The 25309-nt window shown below is 36.7% G+C and overlaps 1 protein-coding gene across 1 annotated transcript in view; it reads right to left on the bottom strand.

Moving 5' to 3' along the window:
- The window catches only part of ZNF407 (zinc finger protein 407), a 460868-nt gene that overhangs the window by 184459 nt on the left and 251100 nt on the right, over window positions 1–25309 (bottom strand). The window contains exons 5-6 of the mRNA XM_011948924.1: window positions 5939–6105; window positions 2218–2301 (exon numbers count right to left, since the gene is read on the bottom strand). Of these exons, the coding sequence (XP_011804314.1) occupies window positions 2218–2301; window positions 5939–6105 (251 nt within the window). The remainder of the gene's footprint in view (window positions 1–2217; window positions 2302–5938; window positions 6106–25309) is intronic.

Genomic DNA, 25309 nt, shown 5'->3' with positions numbered 1-25309 from the left:
GTGTGTTGCTTAAATATTTTAAATCCAGCATAAAAGTTAAGTGCCTAGACTGAGTTGCGCTTAGCTGTTTTGTTGAAGCAAACAGTCTTAAGAACTGACTTTGGTGTGGAAGAATCATGTTTGATTTGTGCTACAGAGGCAGATAAATGCCAAAAAGACAGATACCTCTGTCTGTGAGACATTGTCCTATATGGTATAAAGTTAATAGCAAAGTAATAAGGAGCCTCTGGACCTGACATAAAATATAAAGTTGTGCCAGCTCAGTGCAGGCTTCTTGATCGATCTATCACTGGGAATGCCCGTGATCACAGCGTTCCTGTCTCCACTGCGATGGGCACTGTGACCTGACCACTGGCAGAGATGGCACAGCAGTCTGTTGTTCCCTGGGGCCATACCAGGTGGGACAAGGTGAACTTCAATGGCATTTAAACAGTAACAATTTGAGCACTGATAAAATGAAAACATTAAGAGTAAAAAAGCCCTCAAGAGCATACTGCTACCATAACTATTTCCCATTTCCAACTTCATCACAACAGTGGTCAAGAACAATTGCCACTAACTGGGCCCCCCTCCTGTCATCTCTTATGCTGAATCCTTAAGCCAGTGGATTAAAATCATGCATGCACAGGTAGCTTCTATAAACTTAAAATGGACCTTGTTTCAAAGTTTAGTTTATGTTTCTAACATTATGCTAACCATTGAATTTCCCATTAACTCAATAATTCATACCCCTTTTGAAAATCTGAATGATATTCACACATCTAAAAGGAATGGCTGGCATTAGTTTGCATTGATCTTGCAAATGCCATATTGGGCAATGAAGCTACTTGTACTTAACTTGTTAAATACAACATATCAAGAATCGTTAATGTACCATAAATCACACATTTTATGTATTTTAATTTCATGCCATTTTGAGTATGACTGACAAACTTAACCATTCTCATGAGACCTAAAGAAAAGTAGGACATTTAGGTACCAATTTTGTCATCAAGTGACTTATCATCTGAACTAGGACACATTTGAGAGTAAAAAGTGGTTCCATTAATAATTACAAGAAACTACCATAAATCAGCACTGTCCTAGGCACACATAAATTAGTATTATGAAAATAATTACTCATAAGACCCATTAGATTATATAAAGTAGGTAATACAATTTGATAAATGTTTAACACTTTTCATCCTTAAGTGTTCCTGATATGGTTTGGCTGGGTCGCCACCCAAATCTCATCTTAAATTCCCACATGTTATGGGAGAGACCTGGTGGGAGGTAACTGAATCACGGGAGCAGGTCTTCCTCGTGCTGCTCTCCTGATAGTGAATAATCTCACAAGACCTGATGGTTTTAAAAAGGGGAGGTTCCCCGTGCAAGCTCTCTTCTCTTGTCTGTCGCCACGTAAGACGTGCCTTTCACCTTCCGCCATTATTGTGAGGTCTCCCCAGCCAAGGGGAACTGTTAGGTCCAATAAACCGCTTTCTTTTGTAAACTGCCCAGTCTCGGGTATGTGTTTATCAGCAGTGTGAAAACGGACTAATACAGCTCCTAATCAAGGAATCTACTTTATTTCAATGAATCACCAAAAATGCACATCACGGAGAAAAAAACGTCCTCTACAATGACCGTAATTAACTCTTATGTTGCTTTTTGATGTCTTCTATTTTTAATACCAAGAACAATTGAAACAGCATTGACTTCAAATCCTATCACAGATGGATTGACAGACAGGAGGGTGGGGAGGGAGACAAGGAGATAGGCAGAGACAGAGAGGAAGGGAGGGGGGTAGACATGTAGCTAGTGAAATAGGGAGGCGGGTGATTAGCTACTAGGTGGGTAGAGAGAATGACTGAGAGGGAGTCTGGCTGACAAAGACTCCCCATTTTCCACCCACGAGGCCTAAGGCAGAGATTTGCCGACAGAGAAGATAGTCTCCTGTATCTTTGGAAGCCAACCTGCTGTTTTACTTCTACTTAACATGAATTTACTGAGGGTACCTGCTTCTTGAAATATGGAATATGTCTACATTTTAAATATATAAAAACAGATGATTTAAAATCGTATGTTACTCGACTAGAATTATCTGTAGACCTTCAAGTGCACAGATGTTACAAAAATTAAAAAGGAAAGTAATTGATGACATCAAGAACTGAGGTTGGGGTGTCTGCCGCCTTGCCATCCTCTCTGCAGAGAAGGGGCCAGTGCAGACGCGGAACTGACCTGTGTGCTGCCGGCGATGCTTGGTGAGGGCGTGGCGGGTCCCGCCGGCAAAGCCGCAGAGGTCACACAGAAACGACTTCTCGCCTGTTGCAACAATAAACAGATGAGGGACTGCGGAGGTCACAGATCATTAAAACATATCTATCAAGGCTTTCAGGGTTACTAATTCCTCCAATCAAATGTTTCCATGTAAATATGTCAAATGGGAATGAAATTACCACTGCGGTTTATTGACTGTGATAAAATCTGAAAAGCACCACTGAACATAATTACATACTTGTCAGACCCATAAAAATTAGCTTTATTATCAATGGAATGGTTTTGTACAACTTCATTTCTGGTAGATGTCTTCCAGATGGGGCTGCTTTATGCACTTGAACAGTTTTTATGCATATCCTGATTTTTTACAATTCCCATACATCTGGCCTTTCCGAGCTGGGTAAAGATTGCTTGGAATAGTTAATATACAGTATATATGGTTCTGCTTAAAGAAAACAGATTGAATTTTCCAACAACTTAAGGATATTGAATTGGTTCTACCTGATTCTATTAGGGTCTTCCTTAATCACTTCCTTCTTAATAATATGAATTAAATGGTTTCCTTGAACATGCTGAAGATCCCAAGTAACAATAAAATCTATATTAGTACCAATAGCAATTCCACGCTGTTTATGTTTCTTGCTTTTACAGCATAAAAAAGAAAGTCTAGGGATTGCTAAAGAAATTGTACAAAAATTCATACTATTCGTCTTTAATGATAGCTCTGGATTGGAAACCTTTGCAATACTTAGGGACAGATTTGGCAGACTTAGTATTTGTTAAATGTGTGCAAATGCTCATTTTTTTAAGCACTTTTACACAAGCTAACATTTGCCCTACAGTTTATAAATGCAATCTATCTTTCCACTGCAGCATATTTAGGCAGTAAGTGCTGGCCAGCTAGGCAGATCATCCCATAAGACTCACAAAGAAAGGCAAAACAGAAGAAAAATGCCAACCTTAGAGAGATTCAGTGAAATTATAAAATGCTTTTCCAGAAATAAAATAAATCATTTGTATCTATCTTTACCTACTTTACTCATTTAGACATTTAATGCAACAAGTCTTTCAAGAGTTTGGCCAGAGTCAGGCTGTGTTGTTCCCAATCACTTTGGTATATTATAATAGAAACTTAACTTGTGGCATTTTGGAAATTATAATTGCCTTTTTAAGGTTCTAATAAATAGCACATATAGGGAGAATAACTTCAGTCATCAAAAGAGGCTTCCCTTTACTTAACATTACTGGCTTTTCTACTTTCAATGAACACATATACTTCAAGAGAGTTTTAACCAAATTATGCTTAATCTAATTTCGTAAGGGTATGTTAAAATGTTCATTATTATCATTTTAAAAATAAGGCTGAATTTAAATATTTTTTCTATCTTTAGTTTCCTATTTTGCAGCTAAGTTTATTCCTTGGTATTATTATTTCAATATAGAAAGAATAGAGTAGATGGGCTATAAAGAATAGTTTAATTATAATCACTCATTTAATTATTTAATCGATTTGAAATAAATCTTTCTAACTAGCTGTATTATCAATTAAATAACACTGAAAAGTAGACTTTTTTTAATCCCACAAGACAATTTGCTTGTTAATATTAACACAGTTTTCTATGCTGAGGCAAAATCGTTCCCTCCAATCAATTCCTCGTTGCGGGCCCGTGGGTGCTGCCTGCTGTGCGTATGAGGAGTGTGTGTGCAGCACCACACACGCATCGGGGGGTGTGTGCTAGTGGCAGTGTCTGTGCCATATCATTCAATAAGCAACATTTCTAATGAGGAAAGCGCAATCTTAAGACTTTGGGATTCAAGTATTCTTCCTTTCTGTCATTTATGAACTTCTTTGTGGCCTGCATCTTGTGAAATAAAAACATGAACAAGCACAGAAAATCCCTCTTAAGATTTATATTTTCTACATGCATAGATGCTGCATATTTACATACATGCTGTATATATTTTTATTCCTTTCCCTATTGTAAGATTTATACATACGAAAACACAAAATTATTAATTTTCTATGTGATTTGATTCTCAATACATTAGTGACCTTGATTTTTTTATGTGTACGATTTTATTTAGGATGTTAGTCTCCAATGGATATCATATTTACCTAGGTGGCTTGATTTGTTTTTCATTCTAAACTCAATTTTAACTTGCTTTTTTTTTTGGAGTGGGTTGGGGTGTTAGGGTTGATCAGCAGCCAAACGGAGTGTTTTTTGAGAAAAAAAATTTTAAGAAAAAAACTAAAGGTAAGATTTCCTGAATTTAGAGGGGTTCATTCAGCATGCCCTATTTATATGATAGCAGAGATATAATGGGAGACTTCTTTTTGTAACAACTTGAATTAGTTTCAAGTGTGCCATTTTGCATTCAAATGTAGAAAGACACGGAAACTAATCCTTTATTTTCTATTAGAAAACAGCCACTGTCCCCTATCTCTCATTATGGTGCAGACTACAAGACCTAACAACAAAAATCTATATTATTGATCCAGCCAAGTCTCCACAATTATTCTTTAGAAGGAAACGCCGACGATAAATTACATCTGCACTGGCTTTTCATCTGCTGTTCGATATAAGTGATCTCTCAGGGCAGGCTGGAGACCTTAAATCGTCAACACCCTTGTCAAGGAAGCTAAGGAGGCCTGGGCTTCCCACAAACTGCTTGAGAAGAACTTTTAACCTATAATTTCTAACAATAATATAAAATTCTTGGCAATCAGAAGAACATTTTGGAATGCTGATTAAAATTTATTATTATTTTTTTCCCTGAAACAAAATACGTTCTGAGAGGTGTAAAGAGAAAGAAGACCAAAAAAATATCAAACAGCTCACAGGAATGCGGCCCTAGTGCTATAGAGAGAGACTCAAACATAAGCTTGTGAGGAAGTTTTGGGCCCACTAGACTTAGACTATGAAAAAGAAATCACAAACATCACCACAGAGTCTTACTGGGATTTACATTTACAAGGGCCCAACTGGGAGTTCTGGGACCACTCCTACCAAAGACACACTCTCAGTGTGGCTTCACCTGTGAACTCACGGAAATTCCACACCCTCTGTTACGTGTTCTGATGTGAAATGCACGTGAATTTGAACAGTTTTAATAATTTCCAAAAAAATTACAGCAGCTAAATGCGGCTTAGTGTCTTTGTATCAATTATCAAAAACTCTTGGATCTGATAGTATCCTCCTCAGAAGAAAAACATTAATTTGATAACAGTTTCTTAAAATGGTACATGAAACCAAGATTCACTAATGTTCAAACATATTATGGAAATTCGTTTACATCAGTAACAAAACACAAGACTAATTCTCTTTGAAAACTTAAACTCTCCATATGACCTTCCATAAAGATCTTCTAAAAAGATGCGTTAAACACATACAAACATATATATATATATACACATACACCCACCATAAATGAGTTTCTAAATATAAACTTATTTTATGTAAACACATTCACACACAAGCACAGATGTCACTTTAAAATTGCCTTCTCCCTGAAAAATAATGAAATGATACCATACCTATAAACATATAATTACCACAATCTTAAAGCAGGACATCATTTCCATTGATTACTATGAAGATGGGATAATTAATGCCTCTGTTCCCACAGTCCACCCAGTCTACCTCTGCCCAGCCTCATGGGACAGGAAGGCGGCGCGGCACACCTGTGTGCGTCCTGTAGTGGTCTTTCATTGCGGAGGCTGTGAGGAATGAGTAATGGCACGTGGGCCAGGTACATTTAAATGGCTTTTCTCCCGTGTGGAGTTTCATGTGGTTGTTCAGGGCCCACTTCTCTGTGAAACTTCTATCACATAAGTGGCATGTAAATTTCCTGCATGAAGGAGAGAGAAAACAGTGTAAATATGGCCCACATAGCAGCACCGAAGGCCCCAGGCAGTGCATGTGCGAACCCTGAGGTGCGGTGCGCATGCAGCCTCTGCGAGGAGCACTGCAGGCCTGGTCTGTCATGTCTGTATAACCAGGCATTGATTTTTCTGTCGAGGCCTGGCACCTCAGCCATTTATTCTCTGCTTTGCGGTTGGGCCCAACGGGTTTGAAAAATTCTGTTACAGTCCAGTCACCCCTGAGGCAAAAGTGAGAATAGATTTCACCTGTACAGGCCTACACCACTTATCCAGGGCATGGGCTGTCAGAGCAAAGGCTAAATGAAATGCTATCCATACTCAACCACTCAGACAAGCCCTGCTGTCTGCTGCGGTGCGGCTAGTACGGCTGGAGCAGGGACTCTCCTGCACGCACCCAGCGGCCCTGTACCACTATCCTGCAGGGAAGAAAAGGCAAACCCCAAAGGTGTTTCCTGAACCAGGGGTCCTTCTGTGTGACCACGTAGGTACATAAAAAGGTTCTTTTGATAGGAATAAAACTAGGTCATAACTATGCATTTTTATAAAATCAGTCTTTGAGAAAAATAAACCTTAACTATTTCCACTATGAAAAAAATACTGAAAATAACAAATTAGTACTTATACAATATTTCAGGTTTACCATTTAAGACCTTATAATACCTTTAATAATAAAGGAACTCTGAACCATCGGCAGAACCTTGAATAGTTCCTCTGTTTGATCTTCTGCCCCTGTTCAATTGCATTCATGAAATAGCTGCCAACATTTACTTTATATTTCCAATATGAGTTTACAACAATCCCTGTATCTAATAAAATACTGTCCAGTTAATTCAGAATAATGAACAGTCAAAAGCAAAGTAAAACTCAATAATCGACAGTAAAATATTATAACGAGTTGACAAGCACGATGCCACAAAAGATACCGTCTGGCAACTTGGGTTGGCTATCATAAATTTTAGCATTTTAATGCAATCAGAACTATGAGTTTAATAATATCTGTGCTTTAAATTATGATATGAATAAGGAGATGTTGAGTGTATACTTTCACAGAGTCTTTAACCATGCTTTTACAAATTTCCTTAGCCCCATGATGGCTGATAAAGAATCCCAGGGTCCAAATAATTAACTTTCCTATTTTGAGGCAAATGTGAATTACCTTAACAAATTCATCACTTGGAATATCATAGATTTCTATGAATCAAATTATAAAATTATCTTTTATAAAAAGCTCTCTTTTATTCTATATATATTTTTAAAATGTAGCTCTTAAATGTAATAGAAATAAAAATAGTTAAATACTTAAGAATTGCTATATAAGTTAAATGCTTCATTAATATTAAAATTGCCAATTTATTTATCTATATATGTAAAGAGATACACTATATTTACACCCATTAACATGGACTAACTTTGAAATTACTATATCATTGGATCGTTGCTTACTAGTACTAGAGAATGACAAATATAACTAAATACTTGGAAATGCACTGTAAAAAAATATCATGTCCGTATATCTCTTTGACGGGTCTTCATGCATTTAACATTTCAAAACCATGACAGGGATCTTATTTCCAAGATAAATTCCCCTATCTACTTATTTCTTCATGTATTTATTGTGGCTCTAACCTTCTCCTACAAGAAACAAATAAGGAGGTTAAGTAGATACTATCTTTTAACAAATAGTTTCTCCAGACTGTATTACAACTTTATGAATGACAAAATAAATCCCTCATTTTTAAATCTACTGTGATGTACATTTAACAAAATTACATCTATGAAACCTCAATATATGTACTCTATTATTCCTATGTAATAAAAATGTTAAACTAAAGCTTGTGCCTGTCGTGAAATGACAAAAGCCAGATAACAAAGAACTAAGACTACCACTTGACTTTCAGAAAACCTCATGTGTTCTACAATCTGCTTTACGAAAATAAATAAGTTCATTCTGGCACTTCAAAAAGAACCGGTATTACCTATGTGAACTGTCCTTATAAAGATCAAGACGTACTTAACAATGGGGTGTTTCCTGGAACTACACAAATTCTGAGTCTCAAATATTCTAAAATATTTGCCTTCACACAGCAACTCAGTAAGACCTCTACCATTACCCAAGGACCCTGGTCCTCCTGGGGACCAACAGGAAGTCTATCATGAGGAACCTCCCAGGCGAAACCTGAGCTAATAATGCATACAGCTCTGTCTTGCCAGGTGAACCCTGCAAGAAGAGGGACATCAGTGTGTGTTCTGGCTGGACAGCAGAAACACCGAACACCCACTGTCCCCAACACACTGTTCCACACAGCACAGAGAAATCAAAGGAAGAGAGGAGTCAGGTTTGGCTTTCAAGGAAATTATAGGCTACTAAGAGAAAAATCATTCACAAAAATAAACTTAATGCCAGAAAAAAAATTAAATGCCATTATACATTTAAAAGAAGAGCAATTAGCAGGGCAGACAGAGAAGAGAAGGCTTCCCGGAGGCGGCATTTAATTTAGACATTTAAAAATAGGTGACAACTGGAAATGCAGAGCTAGCTGGGAGGGTGTCAGAGACGGGAGATGCACAGTCCCAGGGCTAGGAGGCAAAGGTGCTGACAGGCCTCGCTGGCTGTGGCTCCTCCTCGCCTGCCACCCCCACGAAGATGCCCCTCCAGGCACCAGGGATAGGGCCAAGACCTGTGGCTTACCGGAGGCTGATTCAATGTTTTCAATGCTTTTCTATCCCCACATGGTGGACTTCCCAAAGAGATTTCTTGCATAACTGAATTTACAGTGTATTAAAGAGGTCTGTTTTGCAAAAGTTCGCTAGTGAAGATTGTTTTATAGGTCAGGTGAAGGATGTACAAGGATGAATAATTAGTAATTACGTAAAGATTGCCATCTAAGAGGGTATATAACACAAGCACGCATAAGAATATGATGGTATATGATTCACCCTTGTTCTTGCGGCCCAGAAAATTGAAGCCCAGAAGAGAGAGCTGGGCTTCAACACCATTTGCAGTTCTTAGGTAACAGAGCGACTCTACAATGCTTACTACAAGTTCAAAACGCCAAACGGTGCTACCAGAATTGAAATGAAAAAGGGCAATTTCTTATCTTCCCTTTCCTTGGACTTCACTAGATGTTTCTCTTGGATATAAAGAGATCTTAAAGGTTTCAAAAGGAAAAAAAGTCACAAGCAAAAGAAATCAAAATGGATCCAGACTCCTCAAGAGCAACATGGGTAAACATTAAATGTTCTACATAACACCTTTAGTTTCCTCTCAGCAGGTGTTTCCATTACAGAGTTCCTGGGACTGAGATGTCTATTACACTAAACTTCTGGAATAAGGCCCTTTCTCATGCAGGTAGCTATGACATGGAAGTCAATTAAGAGTTAGTCTTCTAGCATAAATTTAAAAGAATTCCTTGTTGTTTTTTTTTTTTTTTTTTTAAGAGCCAGGGTCTTACCCTGTCACCTAGGCTGGAGGGCATTGGCATGATCATCGCTCACTGCAGCCTCGGGACCTCCTGGGTACAAGCAGTTCTCCTGTTGGGATTACAGGCTTGAGCCACCTCGCCTGGCAGGATTTCTAAATTAACTAAGGGGTTCCTAAAATTCTAAGCACTTTTTCTAGTATTCCTGAAATATTTATGAGAGGTTTCTTTCTTCAATACTATGTGTGTTGTTTTTTCATTAGCACCCTACCAAATGTGGGCTGACTCTGGCCTTAGCTCACCTACTTGCTAAAATCAGGGAGCAGAGGTGCAAGCCAGGGTGTTCAGCACATGCCAAATGGTATTTCTTCTCTGAAATGCTCTCATTATATGATTGATAATAACAGAGCCAAAATGAAAATCCACATCTTCAGACTGAAAAATTTTGAAGACAGAATACTAAATATCCTCACTGTCAGCTACATGACAATAACTAGAAACTCTCACCTGGTGTTGCTAGATGTCATGAATAAAGTTAATCTAAAGAATAAGTAGGGAACTGAATTATGATTATAGGATTAATAGCACTGTCCTAATAGATATTTCGGCCTTAGAGAAACTCTGTGTTAGAGCATTTTTCTATTTTTGAATGTCTAAATATCAGACAAGTTATGTCAAAATACATAATGTATAATTTCAGTTATATCTATAACCTTATGTTTCCATATTACTATGGTAAGTATCCTAAAAAGGTGTTGTTTTACTGATCTTTTTCAAAATACATTATTAAGGGTTACTTAAATTCTTTTGTATCCTTTAGGCAAAGTATTAATTCTGCTATTAAAAACTTAATGAAAAATCTGCACACATCTCACATATATAAAGATACAGATATTTTAATAATCTCACATATACAAAGATACAGGTATTTTAATAAAAGTGGTTTATTACTTTATTTTTTAACAGTAAGAGGAGTCACTAGGATATCTTTTCTTTTTTATTATGAGACGAAATCTCACTCTGTTGCCAGGCTGAAGTACTGCAACCTCTGCCTCCCGGTTCAAGTGATTCCCCTGCCTCAGCCTCCCAAGCAGCTGGGACTAGAGGCATGCACCACCATACCCGGCTATTTTTTTGTATTTTAGTAGAGATAGAGTTTCACCATGTTGGCCACAATGGTCTCTATCTCCTGACCTCGTGATCCGCCTGCCTCAGCCTCCCAAAGTGCTGGGAAAACAGGCGTGAGCCACCGTGTCCGGCCAGTATATCTTTATGTTGTTTGCAAGTGTCACCAATGCAGGATAATTTTGGAGTATAATTGCTTTACAATGTTTTCTAAAGTTGAATATATCTGAGGAAAAGTTATCTTTTACCCCAGAAGGTCCAGTCTAGACGTATACTATTGAGAAGCTGTGCACGCATATGAGCATGCAAAAAATATCTCCCCTATTAAAATTTAAACAATCTTAAATATCCATCAGGTTGTGAGTAGACAAACAATGAATTTAATCACAGAATGGAATATTATAATACAGTGGAAATGAATAAACTAGGGCTACATTTATTAGTATGGATTTTTTAAAATCTCAAAAAGGTGATTGTATTAAAAAACAAGTTGGGTGTGAAACTCTATCATTTATATAAAATGTTGCAACAAAATAAACAGCATTAAATATCTAAACCTAGGTCGTCCACGTGCAGAAGCATGAAAGTCTCATCACCATCACTGCTCATTCTGTGGACGGGGGCGGGGCGGACACTGGGGGGGCCGGGCTGACAGCTGCACAGTGCTGACTGTAGTTCTAACACTTTGTTTTTAAAAAGAAAGAACTCTCCAGCCTGACCAATATACTGAAACCCGGTCTCTACTAAAAATACAAAAATTAGCTAGGCGTGGTGCCACGGGCCTGTAGGCCCAGCTACTCCGGAGGCTGAGGCAGGAGAATCTCTTGAACCCACGAAACAGAGGTTGCAGTGAGTTGAGATCACACCACTGTACTCCAGCTTGGGCAGCAAAGTGAGACTCTGAGACTCTGTTTCCAAAAAAAAAAAAAACAACAAATTTGTAATAAATATGACTATATGTTAATATCTTCCAGAGTGCTTCCTTTATTTTTGAAAATTTTTGTTATTCAAAATACTTTAATTAAGACAATCAAATAATATCTTATCTTCTCCATATAACTTGAACCAGTCTTTTCAAATTAGTAGATGAGACAAACGCATATCTACAAAAGCCACACCAATGAGAAAGATCTGGTATGCTCCAAATGACATTTTAATAAAAGAGCGAGCTAAATTTTATCAAAGTATTTAAAAATTATGTGACCATTATCTTCTAAAACTCTGACAAAAAGGTGTTGATTGACTAAAAATTACTGCAAAACTACACTAATGTTAAAAATATGTAATTGACAGGTATTGCTTATCTTTTTGAATAAACAAAATATAGAACTATGAAAACAACGCGAGATTTACATAATTTCTAGCAAAATAGCTCAATGTACTAATGAAGTTTATAACAATTTCTAGGTTGCTCAAAGACTTCCAATTTACAGGCAGTTTCTTTGAAATAAAAGCCTTTCTTAAAGGTAATAATTTAATAATTTATGATAATATACTAAGAGAGGGAATGAAAATGAATAGGTCTTTGCCTAGAAGGGTTCCCATCTGAATTTCTTCAGAGCTGCAAATGTACCTGAAAACAATCACTTTTGTGAAGAACGCAGCACACGGAAGGCACACAGGGACGAGCACTGCCGAGAGGCCACCATGCGCAACTGACTCACAGGAGCGTAGTGTGCTTAGAAAGTGTCCCAAAAGACCAGAAAGCAAATGAAGACATTCACAAAACCCTGCCACAGTAACAAATTCCGTATCTACAAGCATCATAATTGTGAGATACTTACAGTATTTTGGGCCCAGGAAACATGTGAGTGAAATTACAATACTGCTTTTAGACTTTAAGTACACTTTCATACAACACGGACACTAGAACCACATTAAATATACCCAAATAATCCCACAGTAACCCTGTTCATCATATTTCTTTTTTTTTTTTTTTGAGACAGAGTCTCGCTCTGTGGCCTGGGCTGGAGTGCAGTGGCCGGATCTCAGCTCACTGCAAGCTCCGCCTCCCGGGTTTACGCCATTCTCCTGCCTCAGCCTCCCCTGTTCATCATATTTCTATGAAGTTTCAAAATACGATATCGTGCTTAAATTTAACATGCAACTTTAGATGGAAAATAAAAATTTCCCAATACTGTCTAGAAATTTAATAATCAAAAATGTACACTAATAGCTAAATAACAGTAACTGTGTTAGGACCACAGTCATCTTTGACCATTTTCTTCCAAATATTTGTGTGTGTACATGTGTGTGTACACAGGCTAAATAAAAACCTTGCTCAATGAATGAAGTTACATTCAGACACCAAAAGTGTTCCATGATAATACTAATATCGAGATCATTTAAGTTAGACTAGACTTTGAGAGCTCCTTGTTTCAGATTATATATAAAGTGTGAGCATAATTCATATTAAGAAGCCACAAAGACCTAAGAATAGAAAGGTTTCATTGACTAAATTCAACTCTGAAGGCTCTAGTGTGGCTTCAAGATGAAAGCTGAGAAACCTCTCCTGAGGGCTTTTAAACAGTTCACCAGGGAGTCTCCTACTTAAGCCAAGAGTCTTGAGTGCATTTTTGCCCTGAACAGGTGATAATTAGCCTAATTAACAGGCTAGATCCTTGTTAGCTAGTTGGAAAAGAAATTTAACCTCACCTCATGCCAAAGACTGTCATTTTTATACCTCTTAACATATCACTCAGGTTCTAAAAGCTGTGAAACATATTTTTCTAGCCCTTTCAATTCAATTCAATTCAAGGGTTAAAAAGCTTTTTGTCAAAATAACTTCTGGGAGGAGCATTAAGCAGAATATTAACCCCAGGCTGCCTCAGTCTACTAAGAACCTAGAGAATGACTCATTCTGAAAGAAAACATTCAATGATTACAATTGCTGTGCCCTCAAAGACCTCATTTCATCTTTCAAAATCTCTTTGCTATGAAATTTTTCTTTGTCAAAGAGACCATCAACTCTGACCAACCAAATTAATTTTAGCTGAAATTTTCCCCAGTATACCAGACACTATACATCCGATACTTACCAGCACAATGGTATCTTAGATAAGGGGTGAGGAAACTGTGTAAAGGACCAGAGAGTAAATATTTTCAACTTTGGTGGTCGTAAGGTCTTTGATACAACTACGTAACTCTGCTGTTGTAGCACAAAAACATCATAAACAAATTAGTGCGGCTGTGTGTCAATACAACTTGACAGAAACACGCAGTGGGCCTACTCTGGCCTGGAAGCTGCAGTTGACCAATTGCCCGATTGGGTGATAGGTCAAATGCCCCCACTTCTGCCCCTAAAAAAACCCCCATCTACACAGGGTAAAAGAACCCACATTGAATGTCGTAAGCACACAAAGGTCCACTAAGCTCCAATCTCAGGGTCCAAGAAGTTGGTTTAGTTCTGAACTTATTCACGTTTCTTGCACAGCTTTAAAACTTCAACATGAGAAAAACAGGTGGAAGGAATTATACTGCATATGAGACCCATTCCAGTCAGAGGCTGCCCTGTCCTTTTTAAAACTACCCCCTTTCAACTGTACGGCAGGGCTGGAAGGCTTGGAAGTTGAAACAATTCTAACTAACCATAGAAGTCAAGTCCGGGAGAATAAGACGTATATTAAATTGCCACAGTTCTCTAGTCTGAGCTAAATGAAATATTATTGCTCCAGGTTCGGTAAAAAGCCACTGGATTTATGTAAGGAAAGTTAAAATAGTAGTTACTAATATTGGACTAATATTACTGTTTAAAGAACAAATAAAGAGAATTTCTTTTAAGTCATCATCCTTACTGATGTACATAATTTGAGGTAAAAAGATAAAATGCATTTCAATCCCCACTTACGCCTTCATTCCAAATGCCTCAACTTTCAATCTTTGGACATATGCTACACAATTCTAACAATCTTCAAATTATTATAGTTCAGCTACTTCTCTATCAACCAACCAATAAGAGATTATGTTCGGGGATTTACTGTGTGTCTAGCAATGATCCATGCTATGTACAAACCTATAAATAAATAAAATACATCCACTCCTCCCCAAAAGGAGCCTATGGTTCAATGGTCAACACTAATGTCACTGAAATAATGAGAACATCAGAACCCCATACTATGTGGGACTTTTTAAAAAGTTTTAAAAGATGTTCAGAAGAAGGGTCAATACACACAGACTGAAATAGTTGACAAAGCCTTCACTGTTATGACGGGGCTTCAGACAAGTCTCAAGGACGCAGCCGAGTGGTGTGGCGGAAACAGCAGTTACTGAGACAAACTCTGGGGCCCAGGCAGCCAGGTGGTGCGCATGAGCATGTTCACGGGGGCTGTAGGGGAACATGCTACATAGGACGAGCAATCAAGTTGCACAATTTTAAAAGTCAGATTAAAATGCTCCTGAAAATTAAAGAAGTTTGGCTTTGGTGTAGATGACAAAAGCAACCAACAATCTCTTCTTTGTTTTTTGTTCTTTTTCTTTCCTCTCTCTCTTTGTGCTTGCTTTTCACAATTATTTGACTATAATTTTCTAAGGAGCTAAATGCAGCCTTATCTTTCCCAGGTGTCCATGATCAAAAAGATACAGTACATATGCATACAACCCACAGATACACATATGTCCATGGAAAAACTTCCTATAACAATGCCCTCATCTAAGATTTATGATGACATCATTTTAACATGTGGCCAAGTAATGTACTAAACAGCATGTTAGCTATAGCAAGGCTGCTATGCTTCAAGCTATAAACCTATACATGATACAAAATGTTATTTCAGAGAGCTGAGAACCTCTGTTTCATTTGCATGTCAATGGAAAATGTTTTAGTAACTTTTAAGATGACACTATTTTAAGATGACTATTTACAGTATTAGAATGAATTAACAAATATAACGATGGATTTTACCCATAAAACCAAAAACAGGCTTACAGAAAAAAGAAAAGTATAAATAAAAAGAAATCAACTACAAAATCAACTCTAGTCACATTATTTCCTTTTAAATTTCAATATACTAAACAGATCTGGCATATTAATGGAAGCTCTGAACAAAACCTGTCCCAATTCAACTTATTATCACAGTCTAACTCATCAGGAAACTGATACGCACAGAGATTGGAAAAACCTAGGAAGGAGTTTATACTGTAGTGATATAATAGCATGACTAGAAAATATTTCATTAATATTACTGTATAAAATTTTACTAGTAAAAACATACATTATAGAAAAACACTGTATATCTGCATAGAACAAACTATTCCAAACCCTTTACTAACAAACCCGATGGTTTCATAAGAACAGTAGTGCTCAGTTCATTTCATGTCACAGGTTCAGAAATCACATTTGCAGTCAGATACTCATGCTGGTGAGGAAAAAGCAGCTAGTGAGTGTCTAGCCTTGGGCAGCCTCCCAGAGCCTCAGAAGGACCACGGAATTTTTATTCCTGGTATGTATTCAAGTCAGTATATCTACAACACTGGGCATAGGACACGTGTTCAATTTTGCATTATAGTCCACATCATCAGTGCTCTATAAATATAAATTAAGATAATTATTTCACAAACTGTTTAAAACAGCAATAAGAAAGTCATAGTTTCTTGCCAGCAACTCCAGCCAGGTCAAACTCTCCGTAAAAGGTCTATCGTATATCGTATAGTTTAAAAACAATAGTAGTTTTCTAAACAAAGTTAATATGCCAAAGACAACATGGATGATCATAAACAGTGTCTGCATTAGACACAAAATACATGGGATTTAAATTTATTAATACTAGAACCCCGTTAGAACCATTAACTGACACCAGTGTATTTAACTCTCTGAACTTGGGACATTAGTTAAGGGATGGCAACCATCACTATTTATTGTTAATCTCTAATGTGATTTTATGCAAGATTCAAACTATAGTCGATTAAATTTCTTTCTTTCTTTTTTTTTTTTTTTTTGTGGTAGACACGGGGTTTCTCTATGGTTTCAAGGCTGGTCTCAAACACGGGGGCTCTAGGGATCCTCCAGCTTCAGCCTCCAGAGCAGCTGGGACTACAGGTACATGCCACAAGGCCCACTTTTACACTAAACATCAATGAATAAAATATTTCTACTGAACAAGTTTAAATTCCACACAAATACTTTTTAAAATTATATATATATTATTTCTCACAAAACTGGTTCTTGAAATACCCAACAGTGTTTCATAGACTCATACAACTGATATATGATCAAATATGGTATGTTTGCCAACTTATCCTATAGGTCTTTGTGTATCTATTATGGATCTATAATTTCTAGAAATTGGAGTACATATGCTAGATTTAGAACGGACTGTCCTCTGTGATGGTGACCGTGTGTGATTTGCTGCAGTTAGGAAGGGCAGCTTTCCACACTTAGGCATTTCATTGTCTTGGACTTTGTCATCATCTCGGCCTTCTAGCATGTCAGGATGATCTAAGGAACCATTTGAGCTCAAGGTAAGATTAGCTAGAAAGGTTGAGATGTATTGCCCAGTAATCCCAGAGTTCAGTACAAAACTGACCCTTTCAGAGACCTCAGTCCAAAGAGCTGCAGTTACACTACCCTTGCAGAGTAAATATCTTGGGGCACTTGTGCACCGGAGCATCACCAAGACGTGATTTTAGTCAGTACTAATTCAACATAGACGCGGTAGAGCCCGATATAGATCACAGCTTGCTTTAAATCATAATATTCTGACATACAGACATACTAAAAGATCATGTTGTAGGGAGCTGATTTGTTCCTTGGTAAATCATAAGTTCAAGGGAAAATACAAAGATTGAATTAACATAAAAACAAGTTTTATGGTTTTAAAGTTATTGTGATGCAACTGAGAATAAGTAGTTAATAAAATACTAATAAGTTTTTCACTGTTTCTGACACGTCTCCACTAAGCAATGTCTTCGAGATAACTGGCAACAAAACACAAATAAAACTAGAGAATACACACATATGTGAGGTATCGTTGGGGAAAAATCTCAAAGAGCAAGGCAATTACATATTAATTTAGCTTACTTTTGCTATAAAAGAAAATTATTTTTAAAGTTGGATGTGTGCAATTATGAATTTTTTACAAAACAGATTTGCAGATTTAATCTACTTCTCATATATTCTAAGTTATTTTGAAAAGATAAATTCAGATAGACATCAATAAATACTGGATATAGATCATTTATACTAATTTTCCAATACCTGCAACAAAAGGCCATGTGGAATAACATTATCCTTTATTATGTACCTTCCAGCATTCAAAATATTAAACTAAATTTCTTTATAATATTATTAAGTGCATAACCAAAACTGACTGGAAGGATGTAGGTGATAAAATACATTTATATTTGGCATTAAGTATAGTGTTAGGGAAGCTAACATACAAAATCAACTGAAGCTATCAAAATGAGGTTAACAATGAAAGGGACTTTTTCAATTATGGGCAAGGAAAGAATAAAAATGAAAGTTAAATCGCTTGCTAGTTTAGACATGATAAAAAGAAAAGAAAACCACATAACTGTTTATATTCCTACTGTCTCTTTTTTTAAAAAAATTTTTCAGATGGGAATGAACTAATGTCCAAGAAATTACACACACACAAATGACAACAACTCCTCTTTTGGCTCGGAGAAGGAAAAGCAGTAAAAGCAACACCAGGGTCAGCTCTGAGTACTGGCCAAGTACCTGGCCAGGTGCCTAAGGAGAGTCCCAGGTGAGTGGTGAGTACAGCACCTGCGCAAAGATGGGAGCGGAGGCTTCAAGAGATGGTTCAAGTATTCACAGATGCAGGGACCTCATATTAATATACCCTGCTATGGAGCTGACAGCTAATTATAGATACTGTTCATTACAATTAAAGAATCTTCTCTTTGCAGTGAGCAACAACACAATCACCATATTATAGGATATGGTTCTAGGTGCTCAATGGAAAAAATATATCAGCAAACTTTAGAGACCAGACAGGCTTTCTCTAATGCCCTATCTTTGCTTATGATTTCACTTGTATTTTCTACATTACACAAGCATCCTCATCTTACAGAGATCTTATTTGCCACTCACAAATTGACACAACACTGTCTCACAAACATTAACACTTCAATTATTTTCTACTTTCATATTCGCACACTCCCTAAATAATTCTAAAGAAGGCAAGGACATATATTTTGATTTTCATTATTCAGTATCATTCACAGTGCCTATCAGTAAGGTCAGAAAAATTTATGGATTAAGAAATGTTCATAAAACTCAGTAATTTTACATAACTAAATTTTATCAAAGGCTCAGGATGTCATGAGAATTGTTCTGATATGTCCCCAATGACATATTCAAAACTGAAAACCGAACTGCTTGAAGGAGGCCATGCCACAGAAGTGCAAGGGATACCAAGTCTGATGCCACCTCAGCTGTGTGGCAGTGGTAGCTTACTTGTTTTTTCAGCCTTAATTTCTACATGTCAGTCGAGTTAGAATAAATTATCTTCAAAGTATGATCCAATAATAAAATCCTGTAATTCTAATTTCCACTAACCTTATACCAAATCCAGTGCTAGGATAAGGTGTAGCATGACTCCCAAACTTGTGAAGCCATGTTACCAAAGGTTATGCCTCTCCAGAAGAAGAAGGCAGGCTTCTAACGAACAGGGTAATCAAAGAATAATCTTTGAAAAAAGTAATCAATCTATCTGGCTGCAGCCTAACCAACCGTCATAATTAGTGAAAAATTCTATCTCAGTCATATTTTCTGCCCATAGAGTCTATATGCAGTCCAAATGCTACTTAATTATCCTCAGGAATAAAGAGACCTGACTTTCAGGAGACAGAGGTTTCAATGTTTCTTTATTATTTAATTTGTCTAAGATAGTAAAAAAAAGAAGAAAGTAACACTACAATAAAATACACTGCCAGGTATAACTTTACAATACTATAAAACCAGAAGTACAGATATGCAAAGGTGGTGGAATAGTAACAGCAAAAGAATAGAGAATACATGGTGTAGCCAATACCCTAATTAGGTTCCATCATGCTTACATATGGTAGGTGCTCAATTACTAAACTGAAAAGTCTCATCTAAAATTGTGAGATTAGAGCAGAAAAACAGAACAGAGTTGTTGTCTTCAGTAAAATAACCTCTGGTCCTTTAATTCGCTGAGGTCTGAAAAATCCTTCATGAAAAGACAGTAGCAATATAAAGAATGGTTTTGTTTTCTTTTCATAAAATCTAGACTGGCAACTAGTCAAATAAAAGGAGACTTATGGTGTATAAATAACCAAAAGATAAGGACAAAACATTCCCCTGGAATTCACATGATGCTATTCACAAAAACAAAAGAGCTAAGAACTGGAGGTGGGAAAAGACAGAAGAAGCACTTGTTCTCATGTTGACAAACACCTCATGAAATATGTAGAGATCTGTGTTGTGTATCTCCCCAAATTTCTAATATTCTGCATAGTAAATAAGTTTATATTAGTTACTGATATTTATTATTCTTCAAAATAATATGCAATCAAGCACTAAGGAATATGTACAATGTCACTTACAAGCAGAAGAAGTGGAGTATGAAATACTTAGAATAAAAACCCAAGTGAGCCGGGTACAGTGGCTCACACCTGTAATCCCAGCACTTTGGGAGGCCAAGGTGGGTGGATCACCTGAGGACAGGAGTTCAAGAACAGCCTGATCAACATGGTGAAACCCCATCCCTACTAAAAATATAAAAAATAGGCAGGCGTGGTGGCATGTGCCTGTAGTCCCAGCTACTTGGGAGGCTGAAGCAGGAGAATCACTTGAACCCGGGAGGCGGAGGTTGCAATGAGCCAAGATCGTGCCACTGCGTTCCAGCCTGGGCAACAAGAATGAAACTTCATCTCAAAAACAAAAACAAAAAAACAAGTGAAAGATAATGAGAAACATTTCCTCTGGGGAACAACAGAGGCAAAAATATTAACACATTTTAATTACTACAAAGTAAACAAGTTCTCTGACTGAATTCTAACTTTTACCTAAATTAACATGGATCTGACCAGGGACTAATAGGATGAATAAGAGTTGGCAAAAGGGAAGCGAAGCTAAAGAAGAAAAACTTTAGAATTATCAAATTTTAGGATGTATGATTCTAAAATAAATTTATTTAACAATTTGGGAGATTTGACAAGTGACAAAACCAATTAAAATTTGACGAATTATGTGGAGCCACTATCATGTATTAAAGTAATACATAACTTCGATACAGTACTACATAAATGCATTTTATATCTTGGTACTTGGGCAAATAAAACAAAAAAACAGCTACAGCTTTATAGTAAAAACAGCAGAACTGCAATTATACATTTATTCTGTAAGGTTAACATCAGTGTTTCATAACTGTATGATTTATTTTTTTTTTTATTTCTCTCCTATCGCTGTTGTTAAAATTCTCAGAAAAACATTTGGCTGCTCCCAGACATATCTGGCTGCTTAACAGCATCTGTAGACCCAGGGAACTGTGTGTGCCACACTCAATCCAACTTGCAGCCAGCTTTCCCGAGTGAGAGCTCCAGCGTGTGTTCTGTAAAGTTACTCGTCATAAAATACTCTGCTCTAGGACCTAGGTTTCCTCACTGCTTAAAATAACCAACATTGTTTCCATCCATTATTTGTAGTTAACAAAGGAATTATGTATTGGAGAAAACCAAAATGAAGATTTTAATAACAAATTTAAACAATTTTACAGAACTTTTAAAGAAAATTCCTAAAGTTCTAAGGCTTATCCAGGGGGTGAGTATCAAAGAAAATGCTATTCACAATTAATATCTAATGAAACATTAATCTTTAAATCATGGAAAGATATTCTATTCTCACTAAGCACCTTTGAAACCACTGAATTAATCTGTAACTGTATGTGACTTGAAAGTCATAAATTCAGAATTTAAAACTTCAATTTATTCTCAAGAGTAGGATTTAACTTACAGATTCATAAATATCCACATTCACAAAATCATTACCATTTACAGTAAGAAAATAATGACATAAAAGTATTTTTTAAATGAAAAACATGAAAGGGTATTGAACACAACACAAATATAAAAGTCAATGAAATAAGTAAATATGTATCACAGTAGAAACACCCTAAGAATTCGAAGGAGACGCGCTTTAGGCACAATTATTTAATCGTCATTGATATGGTAGGCTGCTTGTTCCCAGAAGCCATAATTAATACCATGTATTCTATACATTTCCTTCAGATGTAAAATAGCCAAGCTAAATAAAGTTATTCCTGTCCTGAACATGAAACCTCAAGTAAATTCCTATTTATCTCCTTGCCAATCAAGGAATGAGTGACTGACACTAACACAGCCTTATCTGGGCCTTCTGTCTGCAGCACATTCCGCTAAGTGATGTCATTGCTCTAGCAGACGAAAATAAGCAGATTATTACAGTGACTAGAAGCTAACTAAACATTTGGATTTTTGCATGGACAGATTTACACACTGTCTGTCAGATAAAGCACAGTTTGCCTGCTGCTTACACAACAAGAATGTGCCTGACAGCTTCCTCCCAGGTTTAGTATCTGATTACATAAATAGGCCATTCCCCACCATTCCTGAAGACTGACAGTCTGTCTCAGCTTCAAGTGCAGTTTTGGACTGTCAGCTTTTCTGTCCTGCACACTAGGGCTGATTCACATCAGAGTACTTGCTGGAGGTCCAATCAGGTTTTTCCACCCTAGGATTGCAGGCCATATAAAAAGAGATGACACAAGGGATGGGGAAAGGTGACTGCTCCCAAGGTACATTTTTAAGGTGGAACCATTTTAACACACTTATTCATGTGTCTGTATTTGTAGTATGACCTCTGAAATAATTCAGAAATATAATAGTGTCTTTCAAGCTAAACAGTTTTATTTATAAAATATGAAACACAATCACACAAAACATATTGGTAATACGTAAGTATTACTATTTTTATAGCTGCCATGTCTTATAATGAACACTTTTGCAATAGTCCATCAAATGAATGAAATGACAATGACTTATCACAGTCCTATAAAACCACAACACTGAGATGAAAGAATGCTGAAAAGTCATCTGACATTAATTAACATATCCTTATCCCCACCATGATACCCAAAACAAAATTTACAGAACTAATACACTGATACGTTTTCATGAATCTAAAAACATGGTTTAAAACTTACTTTGGCAGCAACAGAAATGTTGGCAGAAAGATAATGAGTAAACTGCATCTGTATAAATATTATGAATTTGCTGAAAATAGATGATTTCATTTTTTACTTGTCTAAGCCCTAACAATAATAATAATAATAATAATAATAATAATAATAATAAAGAGGTTTTGCAATTTAGTACCTAAGTTACAAATTATTCTGGGTCAAACTTTAGTTATTTAACAATTACATACTTCTCAACAAATACAGGCATGTGATTTTCATACAAATAAAAGCATTCAAAGTGGTCTGGGTGATGAAGACCTACGAATCTTCTTCTTCTTCTTTTTTTTTTTTTAAGAGACGGGGTCTTGCTTTGCTGCCAAGGCTAGAATGTGATGGTGTAATCATAACTGACTGCACCCTTGAACTCCCAGGCTCAAGGGATCCTCCTTCTGGGAAGCTAGGTTCACAGGTCCGCACCCCCACACCTGATGGATTATTTTATGTTTTAAAAGAGACAGGGTCTTGCAATGTTGCCCAGGCTGGTCTCAAACTCCTGGGCTCAAGCAATCCTCCAGCCTCGATCTCCCAAAATGTTGAGATTATAGGTGCTAGCCACTGTACCTGGCCATATTCTCTTTTAATAAGAAAAAGCGAGGCAGCAGCCATGAAGAGAGTACTGAATATCTTCACTTCATTGAGAGGAAACCATTTGTTTCTCATTTGCTTAGGTCTGACACTATTTGTGAGCTATCGGAAGGAAAAACGTTCAAGTATCTCCACTACTAATTCGTCAATTAAACAAACATTTTAAACATTTACCATGGGCCAGGTCCTATCCTGTGTTCTGGAAATACAAAGATAAATAGGACACAGGGCCCATCCTCCAGGTACATAAAATCTGATAAGGAAAAGAGACAAGCAAACACATAAATAATATCGCAAAGTCAGTAATTTATCTTTTCACAGATAAATGTATTTTTTAGATTCAAATGGCAATCTACTCCAGTATCAAGCAACTCTCCTTCTCAGGACAACGCTGTGAAATCTATACCTTCTCGTGAAAAGATTTGCTTCTTCCTAAATCACCCTTCTACGTTCCTACAAGAATCTATCTTGAGTTAAATTAATTACTTTATGAAACACGGGCCTGAACATTACACACGTATAAAACCCACCTACAACTAAAAACTGACCTGTGCTCTCCGGTTCTCTTTCAAAACTGCCTACAGTTGTTCTTCCATGGTTACACGTTAAACACCAACATTCAGCTGAAAATGTCTGACTGCCTAATACTATAATGTATTTCGTCTTTTTCATTTGTTTCTAGACACCAGCACTAATGAACTGTCATAGAAATAGTTTTGGGAATCACAAAGGGTGATGTTACTTATAATGGTAAACAATTAGAAGTCATAAACACAATATTGTTTCTAGTAATTTCAGCTATAACTTTCAACATGCGTACCCAGACAAACCGGATGAAATATGTTGCTTCAGGTCAGCTCTGATGGATCCCTCAGAAATATCAACATTATTGCTTTTATTTTATTATGTACCACACTTCATAACTGTATACTGCGGAGTACAATAAAAACTCCACTACAGAGCTTGAGTACTTATTAAACAGGTCAAAAGTTACTATAACAAATAACTCGCTGTACTCAGGGGCCATTAATAACACATCTTGTTGCTAAGATGAGAAAAATTTTTAAAAACCAAAAAATAAGGGCAAAAAGGGAAAAATGCAGAACAATCTGAAATGGTTCATGTGTCTAACTGTCCTTTCCCGATCTCCTTTATCCCTTTCCTTTTCCAGTTTCTTTCATAGGTATTTTAAGCACATGCTCAACATTATTGGGCATATATTAATATTTTTTCTTGAATCTTGAAATTTATTGCTATATCTTTAAGCATATGCCCAACGATTTTGAAAGAACTAAATAAAACATTGAGATCAAGAAGGAAAAGTGGAAGATGACTGAACAGGGCACAAAGGTCACAGTCCACTAGGACCTGCAAGCCTTGAGAAGTGATGGTCACCAACAGCCCCCAGACTGCTTCCTCCACAAGAAACAGCTACAGAAGTACTATCTGTTCCCTCAAAAATTGTATCAACTTACAGAAAACAAATTTATGAAGGGAATGCCAAAGTCAAGCTATATTAAAAAGCCAGCAAGTGACTATTTTTCAGGATAAGTGGTACGGCTACCATTTGGCTGTACAAAGTAGATGGTTTCTAGAAACAAAATCAGCTGAATCTGAAGATGACCACGGCAATAACAAAATAGAAAACAATAAAGAAGAGCAGGTTAATACAAAAACAAATTATACTGATGGTACCCATGGGAAACATATTTAAAATAGAAAAAAATTTACAGAAAAGGTGTGTTAATATGTGGACATTCATTATTTCTGTCACGAGGAAGGAAGAAAAGAAGGCAGGAAAAAAGGAAAGAAGGAGAGAGGGAAGAGAGGGAGAGAGGAAA

The sequence above is a fragment of the Colobus angolensis genome, unplaced genomic scaffold, assembly GCF_000951035.1.
Source record: "Colobus angolensis palliatus isolate OR3802 unplaced genomic scaffold, Cang.pa_1.0 Scaffold287, whole genome shotgun sequence".
Lineage (NCBI taxonomy): Eukaryota > Metazoa > Chordata > Mammalia > Primates > Cercopithecidae > Colobus > Colobus angolensis.
Note: the sequence above shows the minus strand (reverse complement) of the source record. Positions and strands in the feature narration are given on the sequence as shown.